Below are 16,029 nucleotides of genomic sequence, written 5' to 3' on the forward strand. Positions count from 1 at the left end.
TTGCAAAAGGTAGACACAAGACAGATAACAGCTGCAAGGTGCTGAACCTCTGACACACACACACACACTTTAATGCTGTGAGTTCAACATCTCCTGCGCACAGTGCGCTCCTTTATCCATGGCTTTACATACAGGCCCTCTCTGTGTTTATAGACACAGATTGAGAACACTTTCTCATAAATTGACTCATGACATCATGGGAAAGAAAAGCATCCTAACTGCTCGAAAATAAGCAGCGGCTATCCCTGGCTGTCAGTTCTTTCCTCAACGTTGCTCAGTGGAAGCAAAAGAAACACAAAACTGAACCCTGCTACTCCTTGTAATGTCCTTTTGGCGTATGAGTGAAATAACAGCAGCAGTCTAGCATGCAAGCAATTAAAAAATGGACTCCCACCATGTTTTTTTTTTTTATCTGTATGTACACCAGACAGAGTGAGCAGTGCACCCAAACAAAGCCGATTCAACAGTCATGTGCCTGAAGGTAATGGGCGAATGACTGGATATTTAAAATATTCTTTGTATTTAACGGCTGACTCAAGGCTATAAGCCCTCTGTTGTGGTGGTGTGAAGCAATTAAGCCATCTGGAAAACAGCACACGCACGCACACACACACACACACACACACACATACAAAACACACTTGTGCCTGTGCAAACGTGACAGATTCTGCTAATTCTTTATTGTGGACTGGCTGTTTAGGCAGCCGGTCGACGCGTGCACAAACACACAGGATTTTTCAGTGTCTAAGAGATGTCTTTTTACCAAGAAGCAGCAACAAACCCACATTTGGTTACTGTTACCTTTACTGTTTGTCCTCTGTATATTTTCTATAGTAAGTGTGATACCTACAATAGAGATAATACACTGACTACTCTGTGTTCCTGTGCATGCTGCACACTGTATTATGCCACAGCTGTTCGGGTCAGAGTTCAAGTGGTTTAAAGAAGAGAGAACAAGAGTGATTCTGACAGCCACATCAAAACGCCTTTCACTGTGGAGACAAGAGGGTACATTTATGAAACAGAAGAAGAACGTTTGCAGATGGACACTGAAAGAGCCAAAAGAGAGGGAGGGAACCAAGAAAGAGGCTACCTGGTGGTGCATGTGCTCGACACGGAGGTCGGGCCTTGGTTACACCACAACTGAAGGGTGTTTTTGAAATAGAGTTTGCGTTGTGGAAGTTCAATGGTTATGAGAATGCAGTCCTGCAGCAAAGGGATGTCTGACAGCAAGTGGTGAAAATATTCTAAATATAGCATATACTTTAACTGATATAGATTTTTCTGGGTGTCCACACATTTGCTTAGCGTCTGTGCTGGTACCACTGCCTCTCCAACTGAGGGGGCTGTCGACTGCCATCTGCTGTAGCTAATACACTCGCTTTGGATAAGTACCTCAAAAAATACAATCTAATCCTTTAACAAATGTCAATACAGGTTAATCGGTTTGACGCATGCCTTTCAGATAGCATTGCAAGATGCATACGGGGACAAAAAGGAGAAGAAGAAGAGATCATCACATTGACATTTTGAGATACACATTTTTAGAGTTAGAAGAGAAGACTGATACCACTGCCAGGTCTGTATGCTGAAGCTAGAGTTAGCTTAGCCGCGATTAGGTCAGGAAACAGGAAGAACGGTTAGCAGCAGCTTACATTTCTGTTTGTGTATGAATGTAACAAAGATATAACATATCAATAAATACAGGTTTAGAGATGGTGGTACACACGTTTTTGAACATTTTAGACAGAGGAAGGCAGGACATTTCCTCTTTGTGCTATACTAAGCTAATAGCATGCTAGCTAGCTCTAGCTCTATTGTTCAGAAATGAGAGTGGTATCAATCCTCTCATCTATCTCTCAGCAAGAAAGAAGCAAATATTCACCTGTCTTAAAAATGTCAAATTATATCTCTATATCTGTCCATCCTCCTTGTCAAGGAAGCTGGTGAAATACGTCCAGGTTTTTCTGTTATCTCTCTCTCGCTGATTGAAACAGCGTGGCTAATCCACCTGTTGTCCACTCACAGTGGCGGATGACGAACAGGAATTGTTCTGAATCAGCTTTGCAGTTTTGTTGCATCAACCTTAATGAGGATACCTTCAACTGTTGAACTTGACCGCCATGAACTATAACAACGATTGCTCATTTGCTGCTGCAGCTGCTGATCTTAGCACTGCTAACTGGCTATCATCTGTGCTCTCTGAGACGAGGCACCTTATTTCCCAGCCGCACTTTCGCTATTGTAACCCCAGAACACCTCCATCACATCATGATCAGCGCTGTCTGATCACGGCCGGGTCTTCTTGGATCCACTGGTCAGGCCTTGGGTTCAGGTCCTCCTGTGAAGACCTCGAGCTGTGTGTGAAGAAACTGGTTCTCCTGGTGGCTGACATGCGACTAAATGACTAAAGATTTTTTGCAGTGCATGCACACTGACAGTCATGCTTCATCACCTGTAGTTACCAGCCTTCCACTCTAAATATGGGTTAGTGGGATAATTAACATACTGCACTGTCAATACAGCAACACTGTTATGTGCACTGTTCAATGGATACACTGCAGATTCTAGTCAACATGTTACACCAAACCAAAAACCACATAAAGGTACAGACATCTTGGACTCAGAAATACTCTCAGGGTTTACAGTCAGAATAAGAGATGCTAAATAAATGTCAACATGTATTAAAAAGGTCATCTTTGTTGCTAAGTGATCATTGCTGGGGTTTTTGGCAAGGCAGGACTGGCTTTTCTTGATACCTTATAGGTGGAACATACAGTATATCTTTGTTGGCTAAAAAAATATAGAGTATATCTTTTATTATTGAATTTGCTAAGAATAACCAGGCATACAGTACATCTCCATTGCTGATTATTTAGCCAATACAACCTCAAAAAGCCGTTTCTGATTGGTTAATATTTATAAAAGTGATGTCTGCTTGTTAATGGGCTTAGATGAAGTGTTGTTACCACGTCTCATAATATGGAGCACAGAGTTATACTGAAGCACACATCAACCTACATGCTTGTCCTCTATTAGCTTAAGTGGCATTTTCAAGGGACAGATCGAGCCACACTCACACGTGCTGCGAACCAAAGGACTTTACCTCGCCAGGTGTACGTAGAGCTTTCATGAAGCGGTGAGAAGCTGAGCCTTTTTTTTTTTTTTTTTGGTTATAACAATAAGTGTTAGAACCAGATTTTGTATGATCCTGGGACAGGTCTGACTTGAAGAAGAATCCAAAGTCTGTACGGCCTGTATCTCACAAAGATTGATTGGCATTGTCTGCTTTCTGTGTGTGTGTGTGTTTACTAGTTTGTTTGGCAAAGATTGGAGGACAGCCCATCTTCCTGCCACTGCACACACACTCACACTCAGCCAGAGAGAGAGAGAGAGGGAAGGACAGAGGGAGAGAGAGAGCCTTGTTACACTCCTCCTCAGGGATTTGCTTCTCCCCAGGGGTGCTGAGGGAACGGACCTGCTGCCCATGCTGCCGAATGAAAGAGACGGGAAGAAAAGAGTGAATGAATGGACAGGACAAATAAGTGAAGGGCAAGTTGTGGGACTCGTCTGACGGGTTTTGTTTCCGCTGGCATCGAGCATGCCTCACTGGCAGGTTCTGGCCGTCGGTGCTACCTGCGTACTGATCTGCTTCCAAGCAGACTTAGTGGTGACGGAGAAGCTGCTTCATGCTGCAGCGTTAGGACAGAGCCACTTCCAGCTCCAGCCTGCGCCGCTCACTCAGACATGGGGCCGGTCTGCTGCAAGCCGGACAGGCTGAAGGAACGACATCTCCAAGGTAACAGGAAACAGATGCTGGAGATTTTTAACTGTTGTGGAGCGCTTGAGTAGCTTTGAGACTGATGGAGGCTCAGATATACAGTATGTCTGGAACAACCTGTTATTTATGGGTATGCTGCGTAGTACTGACTTTTGTTCCTGGCATATTAGCTCATGGTTTTCTGCAAGATGCTTCATTATATCGTGATTTTTTTTCATGGATCAGCAAGACACAGACAAGCGGACAGTTGAGTGACTTCATGTGCAAAGTTCTGCTGCAAAATGAGTTTGCCAGTTGCTCACTACTTCTGCAAAAATTTTTAATGCAAAAGTGGATGCATTGTTGCCCAGCATAAAGAAAAGTAAAATATTCAGATGAATTAATTTATTTTTTAGGAATATATGAATTGCAACCTAGAAACAGAGTATCCTGAGTGGAAAATAATACAACTCTGTGACCTACAGACTTGTTTAAGGCAGCTAATGACTCCTTTTGTTGGCAGTTGCCGCAGTTGCATGATTGACGGGTCAGCTGCACAGAGATACTGATACAGTGTGACTGTGGCTCAGTGTCTACTGTACTGTGGGAGCTTGTTGTATCCACAGCAGTGCATGTTGGATGAAAAACATGAGGCCAGACCTGAAAAGCGGTTGTAAGGCGAGGAGGTAGTGTGTTTTTAGTTGTGGTTTTGTATTCCAGCACTCACTGGGAGGTTTTCCATGGGAATCTTTAGTTTGGCCAATATTGTATGTATTTTTTATTGTTTATCATTGGTATTTTTTATGATTTCATACTCTTTCCCTCCTTCTGTTATTGTTTCTTGCAGAGCTTATAGTACTATAATCATGCTTTCCTGCAAAACTAACTCCATCTAGATGATGCTATAATATGCTGTATAGAGCTTGAGTATTTAAATGGCTTGTCATGCTGCTTGGTAAAAAATAAGTGACTGTTAAGGTGGTGTGTATTTGACATGAGCAGAGGGTTCAACATGCGGAGTGGAAATCCTGAAATGTTGACTGTCTATTAAGTGGCAACACAAAGTAGCAACAACATCTGAATTCTCCCAGACACACAACAGAAGAGCTGACCAAACACAAGGCCGAACACGTACAGGAGCAGCATCGTGTAGTCAGAAGTGACCACATACTGGAGCGAGCAGAACCTGCGTCCAAAGCTATTTTCTGCTAGTATCTCTGTAACATGTTTGTTAACTTGCTCTGTCTCTATCTTCGTCTCTCTGTCTCTGTCTCTCATGCATAATACCAATAATAAGGTCACATAAAGTTAATCTCCAACCGAGTCATAGTGGCCAATCATCGCTCACATTATTAATAGAGGACATGGCCTGAGGGACAACACACACCAAACAGCGTATAAACCGCATGACCTCTGCTGGGCCGGAGTTGTTGGAGACACTGTGGCCTATATTTGAGAGGTTTCTGCGTGGCTGCTCCACCAACACGAGTACTTTCAGTCTGTCAATCGTGTGACTTCAACAAGATGCTCTAACAACTTGAACTGTTTGGCATTTTGGGAAAGGGAGTTAGATGAGAGGATTAATACTAATCTTATGTTTGTGCAAAAGAAGCTGCTGCAAGGACACAAGTGAGCTCATCTTAGCATAAGGACTGGAAACATGGTGGAGAAGCTAGCCTGGCTCCTCCTACCCGCCGGGTTCAGGCCACATGATATCAGCCTCATAACAGTCTGACCTGACAGACGAAGTGTGGCGGGAACAAAAATTGGCATCAGGCACAACAACTGATCATTCTATCCTGCGCAGTATGACCGCCAACGCAGCATCTGCATCTTCTGTGACGCTGAACGAGAGGGGCGCAGAGCAGAATGATGCTGATGCATCTATTACACATCTATGTGTTCTTAGCTGGCTAGCTAACGTTAGCTACTGGTTAACCTTCTTTCATCTGGCTCTGTGCAGTCGGAGTGTGTATGAACCCTGCAGCTTGGAGTTAGCGTTAAGCTAGTTGTGATGTAGGCTGGCCGCTAGCAAAAGTAATGTAATAGGCATTGTAATTAATTACTTTTGCTGGTGAGTAATTACTTTTTCAGTAAGTAATATGTAATGAGTAATGAATTGCATTCTCCAAGAAATTCACCAAATGAACAGTATCAAAACTTTATGGCTGTTGAATGCTAATAAAATAATTGTCATCTTTTTTTCATCTTTGTTAAAATAGCAACGTGTGACGGCCAATCAAAATTTTCGTGAGCGTCTCGTTTTGTCTGCAAATTGGAGACAGGAAAAAGTCATCATCACCATCACCTTCTCATGCTGAGTGCAGTTATCGCTCCCTGTCACACTGAAACTAAAAGGTTGCACCGTGACATCAGAAAGGATTCCAGCTTTTCCTCCCATCCAGCAGCGCCTGGAAGCACTCCGATGTGTAAGAAGTGAAGTTAAAACTGAGATGAATCACAGCCTCAGTTCTGAAATGTCAGACACTCTGAAGGCATAAGCTCACAAGCCGTAAACATTCAAGTGTCTCGCGGGCTCAGATGTGAGCCTCTGCCTGACGATCGAAATCGAATTCATCACTGAGACTCTGAGACTCTCCCTCAACCCTGCGGCCAGTCTTATCTTAATTGGCTCCAAAAGGGATCTTTGTACTCCTTATCCACCCAGACTTGGATCTTCCAATAGTTTTGGTGTCTGTCAGCTAAGTTGAGATCGATTTTAAGTGGCTCTGCATGTGTGTGTGTGTGTCTTATAGAGGAAGTGTTTGATAAGGCAAGGCTCCTTAAAGTCTGACTCTCCTCTCTATATTTCTAATCAGACTTTTAATTGGCTTCTTTTCCTGCCAGCAAATTGCTGCACTCATTTATTATTATTACATTATTTCTAGTACTCATACACACACTGTATATGCAGTAATGAGGGCAAAATATCAAATAATACTGTGTCCTCGGTTCCTTATTACCAAGACACTGGAGCGCATGTGAAGACAGGCCGCAGTGAGCTGTTCATCATGACAGTGTGAGTTTGCAAAGCTGGGTGACAATGGCACTTAGCTTTATGGCACCGCTGTTTATATTTGGATTCCCTCCTCACAGCTAAATGACTGGGACAGCAATGACTGTGACTGTGGCAACAACACCATCCAGCACTAATGGCTCAGACAAACGGGAAGCAGATGACTGATTCTCCGGACTATTTCACTGTGGTGCATGCACAGAGATAAGGAGACATATTTGTCGTCTATGGTGTTGATGTGGTTTTTATGTATGTCACAGGCGATTGCGTTTCGCACTGTGCTGCTGTAGTAAAAGAAAAAGACGTCCAGTATTCTGATCTCAACCTGACATCACACGTCATGCATTTTCATTCTGGTGTGGCTGGCGTGTTTTGTTTCACGTTGGCAGGCAGCTGTGAGCTCTGTCACTTGCAAAAAAAAAGTAGAAAATGAGGCTCCGTCTAGTTCGTCACTGAAAGCTGCTCTGGACCACAGTGTCAGCCACTTCATTGTCCTCAATGAAATGTCAACTGGTGCCACTATTACAAAGCAGGAGGGTGCTAGTGCAAATAAAGAGGATGCAGAATGGGACAATTGTGCCATCTAGTGGTGAGAATCCCTTATGGCACATTGGTTTTACAACTCTTTTCCAACATCTTTTTCTGAAAAATACCTGCTGGCTCCAGGTCTGTCGGCACCAGCCTGTCCAGCCCAGGTCTATATCTGTGCGCTGCCTCAAACCCTAATTAGCTGCCACGGTGGAAGCCTGCTGGAGGCAACAAATAGAAATACAAATTGTGTTTGCACAAGTAAGGGCTGCAAGTCAATCAGTGTGCTACAGCCCCTTTTTTTTTTCTTGGAAGTTTGCTGTCCTTGTAGTCAGAAGCAGCTGATTCAGCTGCATTTTGCTGAAAGGCGCAGGAAGAAGTGTATGCAAAAACAATGCTTGTCTGCTAATCAACATACGGCTCGGTTAGCTCTGTGATTAACGCCAGTGTTTTTGAGGAAAGAAAAATATTTGCGCTCTCTGCTGTGCTCACCTCTTCTTTTTCCTCTCCTTCCTCCCCGCTCGTTTGTCCCTGCAGGCGGAACAGGAGAGAAGGACCGCGCACCGATCAGCCATGAATCCTTCCTGCTCATGGCAAACTCCCAGACCGATATGGATGACTGGGTCAAAGCCATACGGCGGGTCATCTGGGCGCCATTTGGAGGAGGTAAAGCCAAACCTTTGGACTGAAACATGACAAACACGATTACTGATTTTCATCCTTAAACGTCTGACCTCACAGGAATGGGCAGCAGTTAAAATTCAAGGGTGTTCTAATGCAAATAATATTGGATGTAGATTAACAACATACAAAAAAGATACAAGAGCTGAGGTTCTGTTACTCCTGAGAGGACTAGCTTTCATGTCCACGCAGCAGCGATCCCGCGGTTCATTCTCACCCTGTCTGCTCTGGACTGTCTGTCTAACTAGTGTACTTGACGGGAGGCCAGAAATACAACCAGGCCTGTCTGGGTGTGAACTGGGACACAGGGAGCAGCTGAACAGCCTGGTGTTGGGTTACAAAAGAGGGTTATATGAATAGGGGGTTAGATGTAGAATAACACACTGATGATATAGTGCATGTATGACATCACCGGTCTCATTTTAAAACTCAGTTTAGCTCTGCTGGCAGTGGAGGGACAGAGCTAATGATCAGTATTTCATTCTACCAAAGCGATGTCTTCATATTGCTTGTTGACAATCACATAAAATAGAAAAATGCTAAATGTTCATGTCAAGTCGGCATCAACTGATTTCCCATTGGTCAACTAATTGATTAAGAGAGAAATAGAACTTACAATAACAACAACACGATCCAGCTTCATTGTCAGTTTACACTGAATTTCACGTCCTGAGGCAGTCCTGTTGGAGAGATTTCCACACAGAACGAACACACAGCTACACATGTGACACTTTTCCTAGGCGTACACGTCAACAGTCATGACAGTTGCACATATTACATTACAGTGTATGGACCTGGATTCAGATCTCACACTGATTTTGGATCAGCAGCAGGATAGACTGATGTATGACAGAATTCTTCAGCCAATAGAGGAAAGATATAATGAAAGGTTAGTGTTATTTCATGGTTTTAAAATAGGGTTTGCTTATGAGCTGAACAACTGCAAATAAATTGTGGCGTGGTTATTATTTCTGGTCCAGCTGTTATATGAAGGGGGATGAAGGGGGGTGGGGGGACAAGGATGTGTGGGGCCCCTACATCCTACCTACACCCCTGTTCAAACATGTAACACATTTTCTCTCACAGAGGGAGAGCAGCATTAAAATCAACATATACAGGGTAATGGTGGTGGTGATGTGTTATCCACGGGGTTACTTCATGCTGGCTGTGTCATATGTCCGGCCTCCCTCTCAGATTCACAGGGCAGGGGGTGTATGTCTCTCGGCTCCCAGTCCAGAATAGATCTGTCGCCAGCTTATAGACCCGTCGTTAACAGCAGCACCGCGGTCACAGCGCGCTGACCGTTTGTCTGAACTGCGCAGGAGTCAGTAAACGCAGGATTAATCCACCAGCGGAGTCAAATGCCGGAACCGGAATGGACGAAGCTGGTGAAATGCGGGTTCGGGATGTACGAGAAGCGTTCCCTGCTGCTGTGCAGCTCCTGTTCCGTGAATTACTATGATTACTGGGAGCTGTCAGCCAGCTGCGACTGCTGCAGCCAGTCAGCAGGTAACAATCAGCAGTGATTCATTAACCAATTAACCACGTTAAACCGTCTCCTCCCCCTCAGAGGGGTTACAGACACCATTATGTAACTGCAGAGATCTTAATGGACTGGGTCTCTAAAACAGTAAGTCTAATGATGATGCTTGTGATGTCTGTGACTGCGGGTCCTTGGTGTAAAAAAGGAAAGTAATGTACAGTACAGGATAGGCTTTGTTGAAACTCATTATCACATTGAAGATGTGTTAAATCCTCTGATGGCTGCACTCTTTTCCATTATCATGTGCTTGTAGTGTAAATCTAACAAGTAAAGATGCATTTTGCATCATTTTACATTGTCAAGTTGGCTCATGTGTGCAGTATACATTAGATTTTATGTCTAAAATATCATTTTAAGATACCACTGTTTGTTCCAAACCTCATAACAGCCCAGTATAACTCAGTGGTTAGATGAATGAATAATCTGATGGACCTACAGTGCAAGACAGTTACTACGTTTCCTCCGTCTGTCCGCAGGGATATTTGGTCAGCGTTTAGAAGACACGGTGCAGTATGAGAAGAAGTTTGGCCCCCGGCTGGCCCCCCTGCTGGTGGAGCAGTGTGTGGATTTCATCAGGGAGAGGGGATTGGATGAGGAGGGTCTCTTTCGGATGCCAGGGCAGGCCAACCTGGTCAAAGAGCTGCAGGAGTCCTTCGACTGCGGCGACAAGCCCCTGTTTGACAGGTAGCTACTGGAGTTCACCATCTTTTTGAGCATTAAATGATGGAACACGCAGCAGGCAGCTTTTTTCTGTTCTCCTTTGCAGTAATACAGATGTCCACACGGTGGCATCCTTGCTAAAGCTGTACTTGCGAGAGCTGCCTGAACCAGTCATCCCTTTCTCGAAATATGAAGACTTTCTAACCTGTGCACAGCTTTTGGCCAAAGATGAGGAGGAGGTATGTGGAGTATACCTTGTGTGTGTGTGTGGGTGTGGGTGTGTGTGTGTCTAACAACTGTTCAATCTGTCTTTTATCAGGGGGTCCAGGAGCTTGGAAGACAAGTTAGCACTCTACCTCTACCTAACTACAATCTCCTCAAGTACATATGCAAGTAAGTCCACTGCCGTTTGTTTCCTCGTGATATTTTGTATCATCGCCTTTCAGGAATAATCTCTATTTCTGCTTTAGTTTTCAACTTGGTTATCTCTCCTTAGATTCCTTGATGAGGTCCAGTCCCACTGTAATGAGAACAAGATGAGTGTGCAGAACCTTGCCACAGTATTTGGACCAAACATCCTTCGACCCAAGATGGAGGACCCAGTCACCATCATGGAAGGTACAGATACATACATATATACGTATATATATATATATATACACACACACACATATATACGTGTATATATACTGTATATGACTGAAACAACTCCACTGTACATTCTGATATCTTGTCTGACTGTCATCCATAGGTACTTCCCTGGTTCAGCACCTGATGACAATCCTCATTAGGGAACACATCCGTTTGTACTCAGGGAGGGACCAGGAGGGACCCACTGCAACACAAACAGAGCTCCCTGTCCAGGGGCATCAGCTCCAGCATCGAAGCCTGGGAGCCTGGATCTCAGAGGAGGACCTCCAGACTTGTCCGGTCTCCAACCCCGACCAAGAACTGCACAGCAGCGCCTCATCTCTGGATGCCAAACTGTGCGCGGCCGTTACTCCCACCCAGACCCCAAACCTGAACCCTGGACCAAAACTGGGCTCTTCATCAGGGAAAGGAGAGACGCTGGTCAGCCCGAGCAAACAAGCCAAGAGCATACCTTCCTGGAAATACTCTTTCAAAAGTTCTTCAACGCCTCGTTCCCAGACACAAGCCAAGCAAAGCAGCAGCGGCAGTTCTGTGGCTGATATCACTAGCGTATCTTCTGGTGGGGGAGGAGGTGGAGGTAACTGGCTCATGAATGGTTTGTCTTCCCTGAGAGGACACCGGCGCACGTCGTCAGGCGAGCGGTCTGCTCGCGATCGCGACTCCACTGGCTCTTCGCAGAGACTGTCGACCTACGACAACGTCACATCGTCCTCTAGCATGGGGAGCGTTCCAAGTGTATCCAGCACGCCCTGGTCCACTTCCTCCTGCGAAATCTCCGTCCCTGACTCAGGGAGCGAGCCCTCACCGCACCAGAACGTGCTGGGGGGTGAAAGTGGGGAAAAGGGGGAATGGATGGAGAGCCAGGGGGAGATTGACAGAGGAAGGGATGGAGGGATGACGACAGACCCAAGCTCTGAGCAGGACAGCTGTGAGGCCATGGAGCTGTGCAGCAGCAGTGCAGCCTGCAGCGAGAATGGAAACGTGGCCATGGCAGCCGGGGTGCCGTCCATCATCATGTCCGAGGATGGAGACGGAACAAATCTAACACTGAGCGGTTTGGTGGAAGGACTGAAGGACGAGTTGAGGAAGCAGAAGACTTCGTACGAGGCCAGGATCCAAAAGTAAGTCTGGGGTCTGGGTTTTTCCTAAACCCTTGTCATATGTGTTGTAGATTTTCCTCTGGAGCTATTTGTCTAGTAATTATTTTGCCATATTGGTTTGTTTTTTGTCACGTGATTAAATTTGTTTGTGTTACTAAGCGTTATCTATTACAGAGTTCTGCACCAGGAACACATTTACAGTGAATTGTCTTATTTAATCCTATCAAGCTCCTTCTTTGCCCAGGTTTTTAGATATTCACTCTTTGCCCCAGATCATGCACAAACCACAATGTGAACAGATTATGCAGAAATTTTCTCTATAATCTCTCAGTGCTGTGATCTTCCCACAGGAGTTCTATTCATGTATCTCAAAGCCAGGGCAAACATAACTAAAACTAACTGAATTATAGAGAAATTTTGTTTTTTTGTTTTTCTTCTAATTTTGGTGAACTGGCCCTTTAAGATGGTTGCATTCCTATGGGAAAAACGGTCTTAGTGCAGCATTAACACCACCAAAACATTTTGTAATGTAGCCGCAGATTAAAGGTGAAAGTCAATGACTTTTCTTTCTGCCTCCCCTCAGACTGGAGGAGTCCAGCGCTGCTTTGTGTGCACAGATGGAGCGTTTGGAACAAGAGATGGAGCAGGAAAAGAAGAAGCAACGCATGCTGGAGATCAAACTACGAAACTCGGAGAGGGCACGGGAGGATGCAGAGAACCGCAACCGACTTCTGGAGAAGGAGATGGAGGATTTCTTTTCCACACTGGGAGATCTGGCCCTTGGTGCAAGGACTAGTGACATTTGATACGACAGCGCCGCTCATCTCCAGGTCCAGGTTTCTATGGCAGGGCTGGGTGTCTGACCAGGGCCAACGTCCTCCTCGCTGCATCAGTAAAACAAGAAACTAAAGGAACTGGCCATATTCGTGCACATTCAGGACAAACTCCAAGAAAACTGAAGCATGGAGAGGGAAATTCTGCAGGATGCAAATATCAAATCTCCACTGAGCGCCAAGCGGTTTTGACTTTCTTACGCATGCTTGAAATGGAACGTAAAGATAAGAAGATGGCGCTATTGTGATTACACTCCTTGATGAGTCCAGGGTTTGACTTGTGAAGGCAGTATTTTAGCAGTTCAGGTGCCTGTATGTAACCTCTCTGACATTCTCTATACTGGAGAGCACTGACTTCTTCAACCACTCTTTTACACAGACGTTACCAGAATGGATTCCTTGCTCAAACTGCTAGACCCGTTAGAGACGTTCATGGTGAATGCAGACCACTGACTGATATCTCACCTTTATCTTTAAGGATTGGCGCTATATTCTGGGAAACACACTTGTTTGCTTTCTTGCCAAGAGTTAGAAGAAGCCTGATACCACTATCATGTCTGTAGGATATAAATGAAGCTACTGCCCGCAGCGGATTAGCCTAGCTTAACATAAAGATAGCAAACAGGGGGAAAGAGCTAGCCTGAATTTAAATCTGCTTACCAACACCTAGCTAACTAATTAGCACGTTATATTTTGTTTGATTAAATAATCATAGTAAAAACAAAGTGTAAAAACTACAAGCTGTGGTTTTACAGGAGTATTAGTCTACATGCTAAGCTAACCGACTCCTGCCTCTAACTTTATATTTAGCAGGGCAGCGCTAGGCTAACTCTTCCCCCTATTCTCCATATTTATGTGAAGCCACAGGAAAGTGCTATCGGTTTTCTAATCATAACCACATAGAAAGCTAACAAACGTAACGTTAACTGTACGGTCGGGTCAGCCACATAAAAAAACTACATGTCTTCTCACCTGCCTGGATCTGAAGATACGATGCAAACTGCTTTGTTTTTAGCCACGTTCTGAAGTTACGAAAGACTTCTTTCTCAAATCCATTTTTAATAATATGAGCACCAATAACATGATTCAAATTGTGGTCATTTGGTGGCCAAAATCTCATAGACAGGCAGAAAGCCTAGTGAGAAAATCAGTTTTTTTTTTTTGTAATGTGAGTGAACTGGCTGTTACGCTGTACAGTGGTACCTTTAGCAGAAGTTCCTCCACTTGCATTTATCCCCTTGTACTGTAGTTGTTCTACAGACATTTTCTGGATGTTGAATCAAATTTGCATATCGTAACATAAAGTCAGGTTTAGGCTTTCCAGCAATAGATGGAACCTCTGCAACAGCTGCCTCTGTACTTTCCTCAGGCCCTTCCAGTGCCTCTCTCCTCACCCTCTACATGGTCTCCGTGTCCATTTGATGTCAGTCTTCACTTCACTCTGATCCTCATAGTAGCCAATATACCTTTAATGTACAGATAACACAACAGGGACAATGAAAACGATTGCTCATACATTTTCAACGTAGCGCATGCTGCCTAGGACACAGGACGCGTGGCTCAGCAGGTGAAGGCCAGTGACAGCACGCAGTAAATACCAAAGCTGGACCGCCTCAGCTGTTCGCTCACTAAAGATTCGAATGGCCTGCCTCGAAGCCATGTTGATTTTGGCACATGAAGCTGAACACTGCCCTTAAAGAAACAATGGAGTTTCCTGGTTGTGCCTTCAGGGAAGTGTTTTTCAATAGGAAAAATGTAGTGTTGCTTGCTTGTCCAGAGATGTAGTGAATATATTTGCGCATAGTACACACAGTGGCTGCATTGTTTTTGTTTTTATTTTAATATGGCAAAAAACTGCTGAAGACGAGTAACTTGATCTCCCTAGACGGTGCCAATTCTTGTGAAAGTGAATTGTGAATTGAATGGAATTCAGAATGTATCCTTATTGTGAATGTAATGTGTTGTTGATGAAACCAGCCCTAAGAAGAAAATGTCAAGGACTAAGAGGGAAAAAAAAAAAAAAGCATCGCTGATGGTGTTCAGTTCATCCAGTTCTGCAACCCATTGCTCTTACTTCTTGGTCACGCTTGACAAGTGATGTATTATGGGATTCCTCACATGGACCGACATCACATCAGGAAGCTGTGATTTGCTGTGTGTGGATGTGGTCCATGAATTATTAACACTTAATTTTATGTTGTTTTTTTCCCCAAATGAAGAGTTGCAGATATCTCCCTTGTGAGAATTGCATGTGATTACATTGAAAATGTCTTTTTTTAGCATCTTATCACCAATCAGAAGAATGTCCAGATGTGGTTAAAGTGACACTTATTTCTCGAAGGGCCCGACAAACATTATAATTACAAGTGAAAGTGTGCTTTTGGTTAGACAATGTGACTGTATTTTTCATTTTTCTATTTTATAAAGAAACACCAAGCCAATGTTATTACATTACTCTCTTTAATTGCACAGGTTTACAAGGTAATTGTCCTTTAAGGCTTTTTGACTGTACTCCTTTGAGCTACCACTATCTCAGCTGACAGTATGATGGTCTACATCGATTTCAGGTCCTTTGATTCCAGCAGATACGATTATTTCCCTTTATGTGTGTCTCATGACTAAGGCTAAATGTTTCTTATTGCTCTGCTATGGTGCTTATTTATTATGGATTTCCACTATTGTAATGAATGGACATGTATGGGAATAAAAGGTGACTAAGATCATCTGGGAGACATCAGTGAACCTGAGTTCTTGGAGTATCTGATCTGAAAAATTAAGGGCTTTTTTAGGGTTTTCCCTTGAGGTGAATTTGTTCGTTGTTTTAAAAAGATATCAGTGAACTATGACACAGCGGTAAAAAGAATACTGATGAATGGAAGTCTTAAAGTTCTGGCAGAACGGTGAATCTTCATTTACAATGGGCTACAGGGCCTATTCTTTTTCCTTTAAATGCAACAGTCCCCAAATACTGGACACCAGCAGTAAAGCCCACAACACCTCACTGCACATTGCACAATGTTCAATTATTTAAACCGGAAAAATGTATGTATGTATAATTTGGCAGGAATCCAACTGGCCTCACAACCACAGAGCACCTGTAGCCACACTCACGCAGGACCTCCACATCCTGCTCCTGCACCTGCAAGATCTTCTGAGACCATCCACCCCAACAACTGATGCAACAATTGGTTTGCAAAACCAAAGAAATTCTGCACAAATCGTAGACTGTCTCAGTGAAGCTCGTCTGTGTGCTTGTC

The 16,029-nt window shown here is 44.1% G+C and overlaps 1 protein-coding gene across 2 annotated transcripts in view; it reads left to right on the forward strand.

The window, feature by feature from the left end:
* The window catches only part of si:dkey-191m6.4 (rho GTPase-activating protein 22), a 28,228-nt gene extending 14,965 nt beyond the window's left edge, over nt 1–13,263 (forward strand). The window contains exons 4-11 of one of the 2 annotated variants that reach the window (XM_041962743.1): nt 7,842–7,970; nt 10,005–10,212; nt 10,295–10,427; nt 10,508–10,581; nt 10,685–10,806; nt 10,940–11,665; nt 11,720–11,960; nt 12,523–13,263. In XM_041962743.1, coding sequence (XP_041818677.1) covers nt 7,842–7,970; nt 10,005–10,212; nt 10,295–10,427; nt 10,508–10,581; nt 10,685–10,806; nt 10,940–11,665; nt 11,720–11,960; nt 12,523–12,745 — 1,856 coding nt within the window. In that variant the 3' untranslated portion in view covers nt 12,746–13,263. Of the gene's footprint in view, nt 1–7,841; nt 7,971–10,004; nt 10,213–10,294; nt 10,428–10,507; nt 10,582–10,684; nt 10,807–10,939; nt 11,961–12,522 lie in introns of both variants that reach the window. The other variant, XM_041962742.1, reaches the window with a different exon arrangement.
* The last annotated feature ends 2,766 nt before the right edge of the window (nt 13,264–16,029 follow it).

This window comes from Chelmon rostratus, chromosome 21, assembly GCF_017976325.1.
Source record: "Chelmon rostratus isolate fCheRos1 chromosome 21, fCheRos1.pri, whole genome shotgun sequence".
NCBI classification, from domain to species: Eukaryota; Metazoa; Chordata; class Actinopteri; order Chaetodontiformes; family Chaetodontidae; genus Chelmon; species Chelmon rostratus.